Here is a 12,129-nt window from a genome sequence, read left to right as displayed (position 1 = left end):
AAGTGTAAATGATTTTTTAAAATATCTGCCTCTGCGGCTGGAGAGATAGCATGAAGGTAAGGCGTTTGTCTTTCATGCAGGAGGTCATCGGTTCGAAACCCGGCACCCCATATGGTCCCCCGTGCCTGCCAGGAGCAATTTCTGAGCCTGGAGCCAGGAATAACCCCTGAGCACTGCCGGGTGTGACCCAAAAACCACAAAAATAAATAAATAAATAAATAAATAAATAAATAAAAATAATAAAATAAAATAAAATATCTCCCTCCATTGGAATGTGCTGGGCCAATACTTACGACTTCCATCCCTGCTACAAGCTAGCGAAAATAAAGGTGTAAGCTCTTCTGCCCCTAGCATACATCAACTCCAGGAATCCTGCCCTTTGGTTAAGAATGACTTAGCAAGAGAGACATGTATTTCTTAAATAATCAATCCCACAGAGTTTACCAAATAATCTTGCTTGTGGAAAGTGTTCTGAAGGATCAGGGTGGGACTCTGGATGGAGAGGGGGCATTAAGGACCTAAAACAAGATTGAATTGCAAAGAGAGCTACAGAAATAAAAATAATTACCAAACCTGTGCTTAGAAAAGGCAAGAACAGCATTCCAAGCTGAAGGAACGAAAAGCTTGTACAAAAACCCTGAGACAGGAAGAATTTTAGAGTCTCTGAGCAAAGACTAAGATAATTAAATTTTTTCATGATTTTTATAATATCTTTATTTAAGCACCATGATTACAAACATGACTGTAGTTGGGTTTCAGTCATAAAAAGAACACCCCCTCAGGGCCGGAGAGATAGCATGAAGGTAGGGCATTTGCCTTGCATGCAGAAGAACCGTGGTTCGAATCACTACACCCCATATGGTCCCCCAAGCCTGCCAGAAACGATTTCTGAGTGTAGAGCCAGGAGTAATCCCTGAGCGCTGCTGGGTGTGACCCAACACCCCCCCCCCAAAAAAAAACCCTTCACCAGTGCAACATTCTCACCACCAGTGCCCTCCTGTCTCTCTGCTCCCCCACCCCCTGCCTGCATTCTACTTCCCTCACTCATTATATTTTAATTAATAATTAAATTAAAGTAATAATAAAAAAAACTCCAGGGAAGGTGATATTAGTCAGTCAAATGATCTTGGTGGTTGGTTTACTTCTGTTTGTTGGTTTGTTAATCATAGCTCATAATACCAATCCTGTCATCTTCCACCATTTCCAGGAGTCATATGGAGGGTGAAGGTAAAAGATTCTCCCAAAGAAGTCATCTTCAGGGATCTGGGAAACTGGTTGGAATCCAAACACAAGGCCCTGTGTGTCCTTGTATCACAACTAGGTGAGAAAAGGATTTTCTCTCATCTTAGAGAGTCTAAGACCTCTCAGTCCAATACCAAGTGCCTCTGGGAAAAGTCGCCAAAAGCAGGATCCTTCCCTGTACAAAGCATCAGGGAAGCATTTTCTAATGCAGCTGCATAAACCTCAAATCCAACAGGAGTGAATTAGCCATATAGCATAGGGATACACAAAATAGTCTTGCCCACTTGCACCATACAATCAAAGCAGCTAAGCCATTTAGAATTGGCTTTACATTTAGAAATGAATAGAGTGTGGGAGAAAGTGGAAGGCCCCCAGATCCAATGGTCCCAGGTCCTCTGTCCTCTTCACTAAAGATGGACCTGGGAGAAGGTATAAGGAGGAAGGGAAGGGCTTCTCTCTCTCTCTCTCTCTCTCTCTCTCTCTCTCTCTCTCTCTCTCTCTCTCTCTCTCTCTCTCTCTCTCTCTCTCTCTCTCTCTCTTCTCTCTCTTCTCTCTCTGTCTCTGTCTCTCTTCTTTCTCTGTCTCTGTCTGTCTCTCTGTCTCTCTGTCTCTCTCTCTCTCACACACACACACACACACACACACACGCACACACACACACCAAGGAACCCAAGCTGATCTGTCAATCAACTCACTGTTAGGTTGCAGCAGATTTGACCTAAAACAAAGATCATCCCTGGTTCCTTTGTATGTTTGTTTACAACTTGGATTGATCCCAAAACAGAGATGGTCTTACTTATAAATCCGAGTGGGACTGGCTCAGGATAGCCTAAGCTATCTGTCCTTACTCTCCCCTTACTTCCCCACCCAGGGGTCATTTCTGGACTCAATAAAAATGGCAGTCCTGGCAAGCCACTGGGTGGAGATATAAGGTTAGAAAATGGCCGACTATATGTGTTTCACCCTCAGCCTGGTTTGGATTATTTCATGTGCAACCCTGATTCAGACTCGTTCACCTAGCCTTGGAGATACAGTGCATGAGGTGATTTCACAGCTCACACCACCTAGAAAGGGTCATAGCACCATAGAAACTGATCAAGAACACATAAGGAGAATGGCAATCCAAAGAAAAATGGTGGTTCACAACTTTGGGATGGGAATGCAAGGATGGGCCAGGATTAAGCTCTGAGCCCAGCTCTGCCAACTTCCAAAAACAAGTGGAAATGGATTGTGTAACCCAAGAGTCACATTAAAAAGTGCCTCTTCGGAAGTGTTCACTTTTTTAATACACTGATTTAGAAAATTGATGTCTTATCAGTAGTTCTGAAGTATTACTAGCATTCTTTACTTCTGCCTTCATGTTGACAGTGTTGAAGCAGGGTGAATAACTAGAGCATATTTTTTTTTCTGGAGTAAAAAAAACTGTTTCATGATGTTTTCTTTAGCATTTCTGGATAAGTTCAAGAAAACATTCTGCATGTTGTATTTAGTTTGTATTTTTCCATCTCATTGAAGACAAAACACACAGGCTGCATTATATAGCTCTGTTCCCTAAATTCAGAAATAATTTTTCTTCTTTCCTGTCTTTGACATTGTAGCTATAATGTTCTAATTTTGATTATTACAAATCCTTTGGGTCTAATTCTGTGAGCCTACCTATAGCACTGGATTAAATGTCTGCATCATTTCTTTAGTTATCCAGTTAACTTTAAAACTGTTGTAAAAGTGTAAACCAGCCCATGACAGTTTTTTGTACATGTTGAAGAACTTTATTATTGTTCAGTTTTCATGATTATTGTGTAAGGAAGACTGATATAGATGTTCTATGCTGTCCTGGACCATGTTAATTACACTTACAATGTATTTTGGTTCCACATCACAATGATTTGTCCCCAATGACCCTTTTATCCTTTCTAGGCACATTTTTGTTGTTGTTGTTGTTGTTGTCGCAGTTTCCCTTTGCATTGTATTGCTTTGACAACTGTAATTTGAATCAGATCTGAAAGAGGTCCAGAATAAAATATATTTTGATATTAAAAAAAAAGTGCCTCTTCAAATGAAGAGAGGATCTAGGGCCAGGAATATCAAAGACAATAACCAGCTCATCTCTAAAACTGGAACATAACCTGGATATTAATTGCTAATAGAGGTGGGAAAAGGAAGAAACAGTATGGAATGAGCTTAGCCTTCAGACAGAGAGACTAATTTCATACTAACAAAACTGGAGTCCTGAAAGGAGGATGTTCTGACCTCATGCAAATGTCTAAGACAGATGCAAAGATCTTTCTGTACCAAGGATGAACTTGAGTTGGTGCAGAGTAAACAGGGGAGGCCATCTGAACTGGGTGTATATAGTACAGTATATACCAGGGGTAGTGAACAAGTTTGACACAAAGAGTCAAAATTTTAAACTGTAAAAGTAAGAGAGCCACACCACGCAATGACCTACCAAAACAGACAAACACTCACACAAAAGCATATAATTTTAACTATAATATATTAAACACATATTGCATTTTGCCAATTTGAGTGAGGGTAAAAATCCTGCAGTGATGGTGAGGGTGTGCTGCATCCTCCATACTAAGAACTAACGGCAAAATGTGACCCAACATGTGCCACATGGGTCCCCCCGCTCGCTGGCTCATGCAGTTGTTTCCGAGGGGTGGGAGACGGGATGGTGCAGCCTGGGGGCAGGGCTATGCGTTGGGAGATCTCTCCTCAGAGGTCCCTCCTCAGAAGCAGCATAACAAAATCCAAACTTGGCAAAGAGCCACAGTATACAAAATAATGATAAGAGGCAAAGAGCCGCATTCATTTTGGCCAGGAGCCGCATGCGCTCTAGAGCAGCGTGTTTGCCACCCCTGGTATATACTATTATATAGTATAGCCAAGACGTAGGGGAAATTTACCTGGAGAACCTCCCTTACTGGAATCCTGGACATTATCAAGTACCGTGGGGGCCTAAAGATGACTGTTGTGTGTGGGAAACCCTGTCTCTACATAACCTAAAACCATCCCTTTGTTTCAGTGAAAGATCTAGCAGTACAAGTGCCGACAGTCACTCCCAGCAGAGGAGGGGTAAAAGGTAAGTATGTTGGGTGATAAATGGAGACCACACAGAATGGTGGTCACTAGCTATTATTCCAGGGATGTGTATATAACCTGTGGCAGACAAAGGTTCCTGAGGTCATAGGTCACTTTGGGACCAAGAGACTCATGACCAAGATGCCTAGTGACCACACAGCGGATGGCACCAAACCTTTCCTCACTGTCTGGGCCAGGGTAACACATACTGTATTAAATCATTTATAAATCAAACTCAGCCTCTGAGGATGAGGTAGCAGAGCATCCTATTAAGAAGCTCTTGTAAAAAGACCTCTTGGGAGCTGGAACTATAGTACAGTGGTTAGGGCATTTGCCTCACAGGAAGCTTACCCGTGTTCAATTCCTGACATTTCATAAGGTTCCCTGAGCTCACCATAAATAATTCCCAAGTGCATATCCAGGAATAACCACTGAGCACCGCCGGGTGTGGCCAAAAAAAAAAAAAAAAAAAAAAAAAGGAAGGTATCCTGAGGGTCAGAGAGATAGTATGTAGTATGGCAAGAAGGCTCTTTCCTTGCATGGGGCTGACCCTGGTTCTAGTCACCAAATTTTATATGATCCTCTGAGCCTTACAGGCACGATTTCTAAGCACAGTCAGGAGTAAACTCTGAGCACCATGGGGCATGGTCCAAACCTTACTTCATCCCCCCAAAAAGAGAAGGCCCCTACCTGTTGGAAAGGTCCTTCCTCCGTTTCAGGACTGAGAACCACTGAGAGAGAATTCCCTTGAGTGTGGAAAAACAGCTTCAGAGAACTATGGGGCCCCCACAAGGCTGTTCTCCAGGTGTCCCTCTGGCTTCGTTCCTCCTAAGCCCTTCTCCTCTGTGTCTACAGCCACAACCGTGACATCGCCCACATCAAGAGTGGCGTGTGCAACATCCTGAGGGCCAAGTTCTTCAGTGTGGCGCAGGAAGCAGGCTTCTGTCTACAGGACAAGATGGAAGTCCTCATGAAGTAAGGGTGCCCATATTGCCATCACCCCAATAGCACTCATCTTGCACCTGCGATGTGCCCAGCTGGGATTTGAGCAAGAAATAAGAAGGGCATTGTCCCTCCATGCAGGAAATGGGGGTGGGGAGAGGGAATGAAATAACTCAATCAAGAACTGAAATAGCTGAACCATAGGTACAAATGATAATCATTGCCATCCAGAATGAGAACATGGTACTATGAGACATGGAGGCATGGGGCTGGAGAGATAGCACAGCGGCAGGGCATTTGCCTTGCTTGCAGCTGACCCGGGAGGGACCCAGTTTGATTCGTGGCATTCCATATGGTCTCCTAGCCTGGCAGGGATGATTTCTGAGTGCAGAGTCAAGAGTAACCCCTGAGCACTGCTGGGTGTGGCCCAAAAACCAATAAATAAATAAATAAAGTTTTTTAAAAATTAAAAGGAGAGGGGCCGGGTAGGTGGCGCTGGAGGTAAGGTGTCTGCCTTGCAAGCGCTAGCCAAGGAAGGACCGCGGTTCGATCCCCCGGCGTCCCATATGGTCCACCCAAGCCAGGGGCGATTTCTGAGCACATAGCCAGGAGTAACCCCTGAGCGTCAAACGGGTGTGGCCCAAAAACCAAAAACCAAAAAAAAAAAAAATTAAAAGGAGAAATAAATAGAGGGAAATAATTATAAAGCCCTCTTTTAGGTCCAGAAATCCAGGAAGCTTTTTCTTTGGTAGTGATTTTAGGACTGGGGTCAGATAGATGAAGGACTTGGGAGTGGTATAGTAAGGCAGTGGGAGGACATTCCAGGCACCCGGGAGAAAAACATACAGAAACCCAAGACAGGGAGAGAAAATTCATGGAAATGTGGAATAGGAAGGAGTGTGATAGGCAGAAGTGCTCTGGTCCTGAATGCCAACCATTCAGGTATAAAACCATATTCCCAAGCTCCAGCTTTTCTCTTATATTTAGCCCAATAACCCGCTAGCTGCCTCCTCTCCCTCCCACACCTTGACTGCAGGAATGATTTTTCCCCCAGTACCCCCATCCATACCCTCTGCCCTGTCTTCTTCCTTTGGAGGTGACTGCACCCCCTTCTGGGAATGACCAATCTATGAGGGCCAACGTGAACACAAGCATGAAACAGAGAGCATGAGAGAAAGGTTCTAGGATAGCTGGAGAGTGCGAGCATAAAGGTCTTCCTGTTTTATTTAAAAAAATAAAATAAAATAAAACCAATGCTAGTTCTTGAACACTTGCTATGTACTAATTATGAGTAGGAGAGCTCTGCATTTATTTATACTTGATCTATACAGCAATCCTCTAGGGTCGGTGTGACTCTTTGAGCAACTTTTTAAATAAATAAATAATTTAATTTATTCACCAGAATTTATACATGAATTACAAAATTATTCATAAAGCCCAGTTCCCTTCATCAATGCCTTCTACCACCAATGCCTTCAGGTTCTTTTTCGCCATCCCCCCTGACTCCGCCCTGCCTGCCTCTGGGACAGATTTTGTCTTCTCTCTTTTTTCTCTCTATCTCTCTTTCCCTCTTTTCCTTTTTTTCTTTTAGACATTGGTTTTAAATATTGTTACTGAAGGGTTATCTTTGGCCAATTTTAGAGGTGAGAAAAGAAAATGCATGTTTTCCCCTCAGTGGTTCAGCAAAAGACAGAGATTTCCAACCCAGAGGGTCCCACAGGAAAAGTCAGAAGGGAGACAGATCATGGGGGGACCTGGGGGCCAGGGATCAGATGCTAAAAGGAGTGTTGAAGACCAGATGTGACTGATAGGCAGGAGGGGCTTCAGCTGGGTACGCTGGCAAGATTCTCAAAGACCTAGACCTATCCTGATGAAGGAGGTACAACTTTAGTTAATATTTTGTTCATGAGATAAACCTTAAACCATTGAGAAAATGGGAATGGAAAGAATGGAGAAGACACTGGAAAACACACATTATTGTATAAGTGCCAAATAGACTCGAATCCTGGAGGGTACATTGCTCAGAAATTTTTATCCTGAGCCAAATAAGAAAGTAGGAATGTGTGTCATTACCATGGTGCCTTAGTACTATTGGTGTATAGAAAGGCCATTGATTTTTGTGTGTTAATTTTGTAGCTGCCACCTTGCTATATGAATCTATTATCATTTCTTTTTTCTCTTTCATTTTTTTTTGTTTGTTTTTCTGGGAGGCCACACCCGGCGGTGCTCAGAAATAGCTCCTGGCAGGCACAGGGGACCATATGGGACAACCGGGATTCAAACCAACCACCTTAGGTCCTGGATCGGCTGCTTGCAAGGCAAACGCCACTGTGCTATCTCTCCGGGCCCTCTCTTTCATTTTTTAATTCCATTTGGTATGCATTGAAAGAGAGGTAGTCTTATATGGCGAATATACCTCAAACCCTATATTTAACAGGAAAAATAGGGGGTTGTCTTATATGCCCAGTAGTCTTATACACCGGAAAATATGGTAACTTCTGAGCATAGAGCCAGAGTACCGTATTTTTTACAATAAGACACACCTGACCATAAGACACACATAGATTTTAGATGCTCTTCTCCCCTGCACTCAGGCTTCAGGCAGCACTCACTCCAAAAGATGCACTTTTTTGGGGGGGAAAGAGCGTCTTGTAGTATGAAAAATACCGTAACTCCTGAGTGTCCTGTGTGTAGCCCCAAAACCAACCAACAAACAAAAAAGATGCTCAGGAAGGAAAAAGACCTTTAAAGACCACTGCAGAGGGCACCTTGGATGCTAGAGGAGAGGTGTCATTCTTTCCTCCCCTTTTTCACACCACCTGTGATGCAGGCGCCAAGAGGAACGAGGGATCCAGAAGTTCCAATCCTTTGTTGTCGTCTCCAATTTTCAAAAGGACGTGGCCAAAATGAGACGTCAGGTCCCGATGCTAAAAGGAGATGCACAGGAGATTGCAGATCACTGGTAAAGAGCCTGAGAGCCAAATTGGGGGAGGGGGGTCCCTAAAGAGGTGAGGAGGGGGAGGGTCTGTGGTGATTGAATCACATTTGATTCCATTTCCCTGCAAGATGCAGACATTTGCTAATTTTAACTTTTTACATCCTCCCATTAGCATACAAGCACATCTGTAAAACCTGACTTGCATTTGTCCTTATTGTAAAATCCCACTCATATTCCTGCTTTTACTAACCCTAAAAATAAAGCTGTGATAGATAAAGAATGGTTGCTTTCGTGTGTGAGACTTAAAGACACACAGCAAGGCCGCAACAGCAGGCCAAAGGCAACACATGGCAAAACTAAGTCCCACAATTGAGTTGGTCAAGGGGTGAAGTGGAGACCCATTGGGGAAAGGAGGTGTGTACATTAGTGATGGGGAGGCTAATGTTGGAATTATGTGTATGAGATACCATAATTAACAGTATTGTAAATCCCAGAATCTCAATCAATAAAAAATTTTTAATATAGGGAGTTGAAGAGCTAATACAGCAGATACTTATTTGCTTTGCATCTGGCCAACTCAGGTTCGGTCCCCAGCATCCCAGATTGTCCCCCTGAGCACTAACAGGAATAATTCCTGAGTGCAGATTCAGGGTTAAGCCCTGAGCACCACTGGGGGTGGCCCCAAAATGAAACTATCTTACATTTTTTAAATTTTTTAAATGTTGGAGCCGGAGAGATAGCACAATGGTGGGGCTTCGCCTTGCATGGAGCCAACCCAGGAGGGATCCGGTTCGATTCCCAGCATCCCATATGATCCCCTCAGCCTGCCAGGGGCTATTTCTGAGTGCAGAGCCAGGATTAACCCCTGAGCACTGCTAGGTGTGGCCCCAAAACTAATCAACCAATAAATAAAGTTTTAAAAGATTTTTTTAATGTTTAAAAAGCCTTGCCTGAGTCCTTTTAATGGAAGAGGGAAAAAAAAGTGCCCCCAACCAAGATTAATGATATATTGGAGCTCAGAAATAAGTGTAGGAGAGAGTAGAAATAGAGACCTGGAGGGTCTTAGTTATATTTCCAACAACGTCTTAAATGGCTCTCCCGCCCACTTGGAATTGTAGGTATTTTGATTTACTAACCAAACTCCCAGAGGATCTGAAGAGTTTCATCCCTGCCAAAAAAGTCCTGGTGAAACTACAGAAGTTTGGGGAAAACCTGGATCTGCGAATCCGCCCCCACGTCCTCCTCAAGGTGCTACAGGAGCTGAGATCCTGGGAACTCTGCTCCCCAGACATTGCGGTGGCCATTGAGGTAACAACCTTGCCCCTTCCCCTCACAATGCCGCCTGCAGCTCCACTTCTGTCATCTAGCACAGGAGTTTTCAAAGACATAAAGCTCTCTGCCTTCACCTAGCACGTCCTCTAAGGGGAAAAGACTGTGCAAAGGTTGGTTGTTCAACTCCATGGGACATTATATTCTATATAGAGGGCGGTCCCTGGAAACTCAGAAATCCTTGGGGCAGTGAGTGAGGCCCAAGTGGGAAGGAAGGAAGGGTGTCTAGTTTTCAGGGAAGCCCTGCACTGTATTTTGCCCTGCAGTTTGTACGAGAGCACATTATCCACATGCCTCAAGAGGAGTATATCAAATGGCTGCAGAACAAAATCAACATGCCTGTCCGGATCTATAATCCCCAGGCAGAGAAAGGCTGATCTCTACTGGTTTACTGCCTGGGTTCCTACCTCCTGCAGACTTTCGTGGACCAGGCTCAGATGAAGATAACCCAACTCTCAATATATTCAGCATGGCAAGTCCCCCACCCCAACCTCACACCACACCTATCTAGCTTCAAGATTCTCCTCCTCACTCAGCCTTCTACTCCCTCTTCAGATGCTCAATTCAGCCTCGTTATTAAATTTGGGTTAATAAAATCAAGTCTCATGTTTGATGTCTGGGAAAGAGTTAGAGATTTGGAATGTGTAATGATAGTGGCTACCATTTGCAGAGCTCTAGTTATACAATAGGCTGGCTGCCTGGAAATATATTTATATTGGATATATATCTGATATATAAATATATCTTATAATATTGATTTTCACAGCAACTTGACAAAAGAGGCACATATGTCTCCATTTTACACAATTGGATCTAGAGGTTAGATCTCAGCTTAGTACATACTGGATGGATAGATGGATAGATGGATGGATGGATGGATGGATGGATGGATGGATGGATGGATGGATGGATGGATGGATAAATGGATGGGTGGGTGGGTGGATGGATGGATGGATGGATGAGTGAGTGGGAGAATTGGAGGGTGGGTAGTTAGACAAATGGATTGATAAATGGATGTATGGATAAATGGGGTGTTATTATATTGGGGTATTAACCCAATGGATTAATGATGTGCAAGAAAATCTCAGATATCAACGATTGGGACCAGATTGATACTACAATGGGTAAGGCATTTGCCTTGCATGCAGCTGATTAAGGTTCAATCTCATATTATCTTATTTTCTGATCATCTTGTTATGAAAGAAAGCTTTACTTCCTGCCATGTCAAAATTATGACAGGAACAGAAACATGAACTAAGTCTATGGGCTGATTGCCACTTAGCCTCTCTTTCCATCTTGGTCTTAAGCTAACTTGAATGCTCACTAACTTACAGCAAATGTTGTTGCTTTAACTATCAAGGAGGCCAGGTCAAATTCACAGCTAAATAGCTGGGCTTGATGTGCTATTAGGACCAGATATTCTAACACTGCAACACTTCAACATCTCTCCATGATAACCCAAAAGAGGGGACAGATAAGTGTTCCCTCCTTGGAAGAACTAACTCATTTCAGTCTAAACAACCTTTTGCTGATATTCCCTATTTAGTCTTTTGCTCATTCATTCAATAAATATTCATTGAGCTCATTCTGCATTGACCTGGTCATAGGTCCTGAGGCTACAGTAATGACCCTGGCAGGGTAGATCTTTTTTCAGGTTAACCTGGAGATAACCTGATGAGATGGTCCCAAGGAATAGCACAGAGAGGTTGTCCTGCATTCGATTGACCCAGGTTTCATCACCAACATCCCATATGGTCACCTGAGCATGCCAGGACTGATTTCTGAGAAAAGTGATTTCTGAAAAAACCCTGAGCAGTACTGAGTGTGGCCCCCAAACAAGCAAACAAACAAAACCAAAAACATACTTAGCATAGCACCACCCATTTCTTCACCTCAAACCTTATTTAGCACATTAGCTTAGCTTGAGAAGTAAAGGTGATATCTGTCTTTATCAAAGGTAGGAGACATTCAGACACGCTAAACTCTATTAAATAGTAATTATAATGGGAAAAGAAGAAAGAAGATCACAAAAATTCAGGAAGGAAAGGGGACTTTTCATGTTTAACATTTGAATAAGATGGAAGCTTGGGAGAAAACCAATCAGAGAATAGAACCTGCAAATGCAGCTGGGAGGGGGGGGCATCTAAGAACTCAGTAGCAAACCCAGTTCCTTCACTGCCTTGGCCTTGGGTCACTTCTGCCACACAGTGAAGGGTCTTCCATGAGTGAGAGTTTGAGGAAACAGAGAAAGAGATTGTGTTGGACATCTGGGTCTGCTCAGGCAAAGAACAGGCTGGAGACACTCAGCAATGAAGGCACAGGGGAAGATCAGGAAGTCAGAATCATTACGTGCAGGCTCTGGATTTATGGAAATCCAGAAGATACTCTTGGCTTCCCGCTAGGTGCAGAACAGGACTGGCAGACTGATCTCTCCTGGCAGGTGACTGTCACTGCTGATATGGAATTACTCCAGAGAATCCATGTCAAGGCACCAATTTAGAGCCAGCAGGGAGCCTTCCTGGTGCCCATAGCATAGGGCGGGGGAGGAGAGGCCCAGCTCATTTGAGATTTGAAATCTTGGAAAAGGCTTTCGA

General features: G+C 43.5%; 1 protein-coding gene across 1 annotated transcript in view; it reads left to right on the top strand.

Annotated features, from left to right (window-relative positions):
- CCDC60 (coiled-coil domain containing 60) overlaps positions 1 to 9,912 on the top strand; it is a 75,820-nt gene extending 65,908 nt beyond the window's left edge. Inside the window, exons 10-14 of the mRNA XM_049787778.1 lie at positions 4,271 to 4,327; positions 5,182 to 5,301; positions 8,099 to 8,230; positions 9,325 to 9,514; positions 9,802 to 9,912. Of these exons, the coding sequence (XP_049643735.1) occupies positions 4,271 to 4,327; positions 5,182 to 5,301; positions 8,099 to 8,230; positions 9,325 to 9,514; positions 9,802 to 9,912 (610 nt within the window). The remainder of the gene's footprint in view (positions 1 to 4,270; positions 4,328 to 5,181; positions 5,302 to 8,098; positions 8,231 to 9,324; positions 9,515 to 9,801) is intronic.
- The last annotated feature ends 2,217 nt before the right edge of the window (positions 9,913 to 12,129 follow it).

This window comes from Suncus etruscus, chromosome 15 (genome assembly GCF_024139225.1).
Source record: "Suncus etruscus isolate mSunEtr1 chromosome 15, mSunEtr1.pri.cur, whole genome shotgun sequence".
NCBI classification, from domain to species: domain Eukaryota; kingdom Metazoa; phylum Chordata; class Mammalia; order Eulipotyphla; family Soricidae; genus Suncus; species Suncus etruscus.
This window is presented reverse-complemented; position numbering and strand designations above follow the sequence as displayed.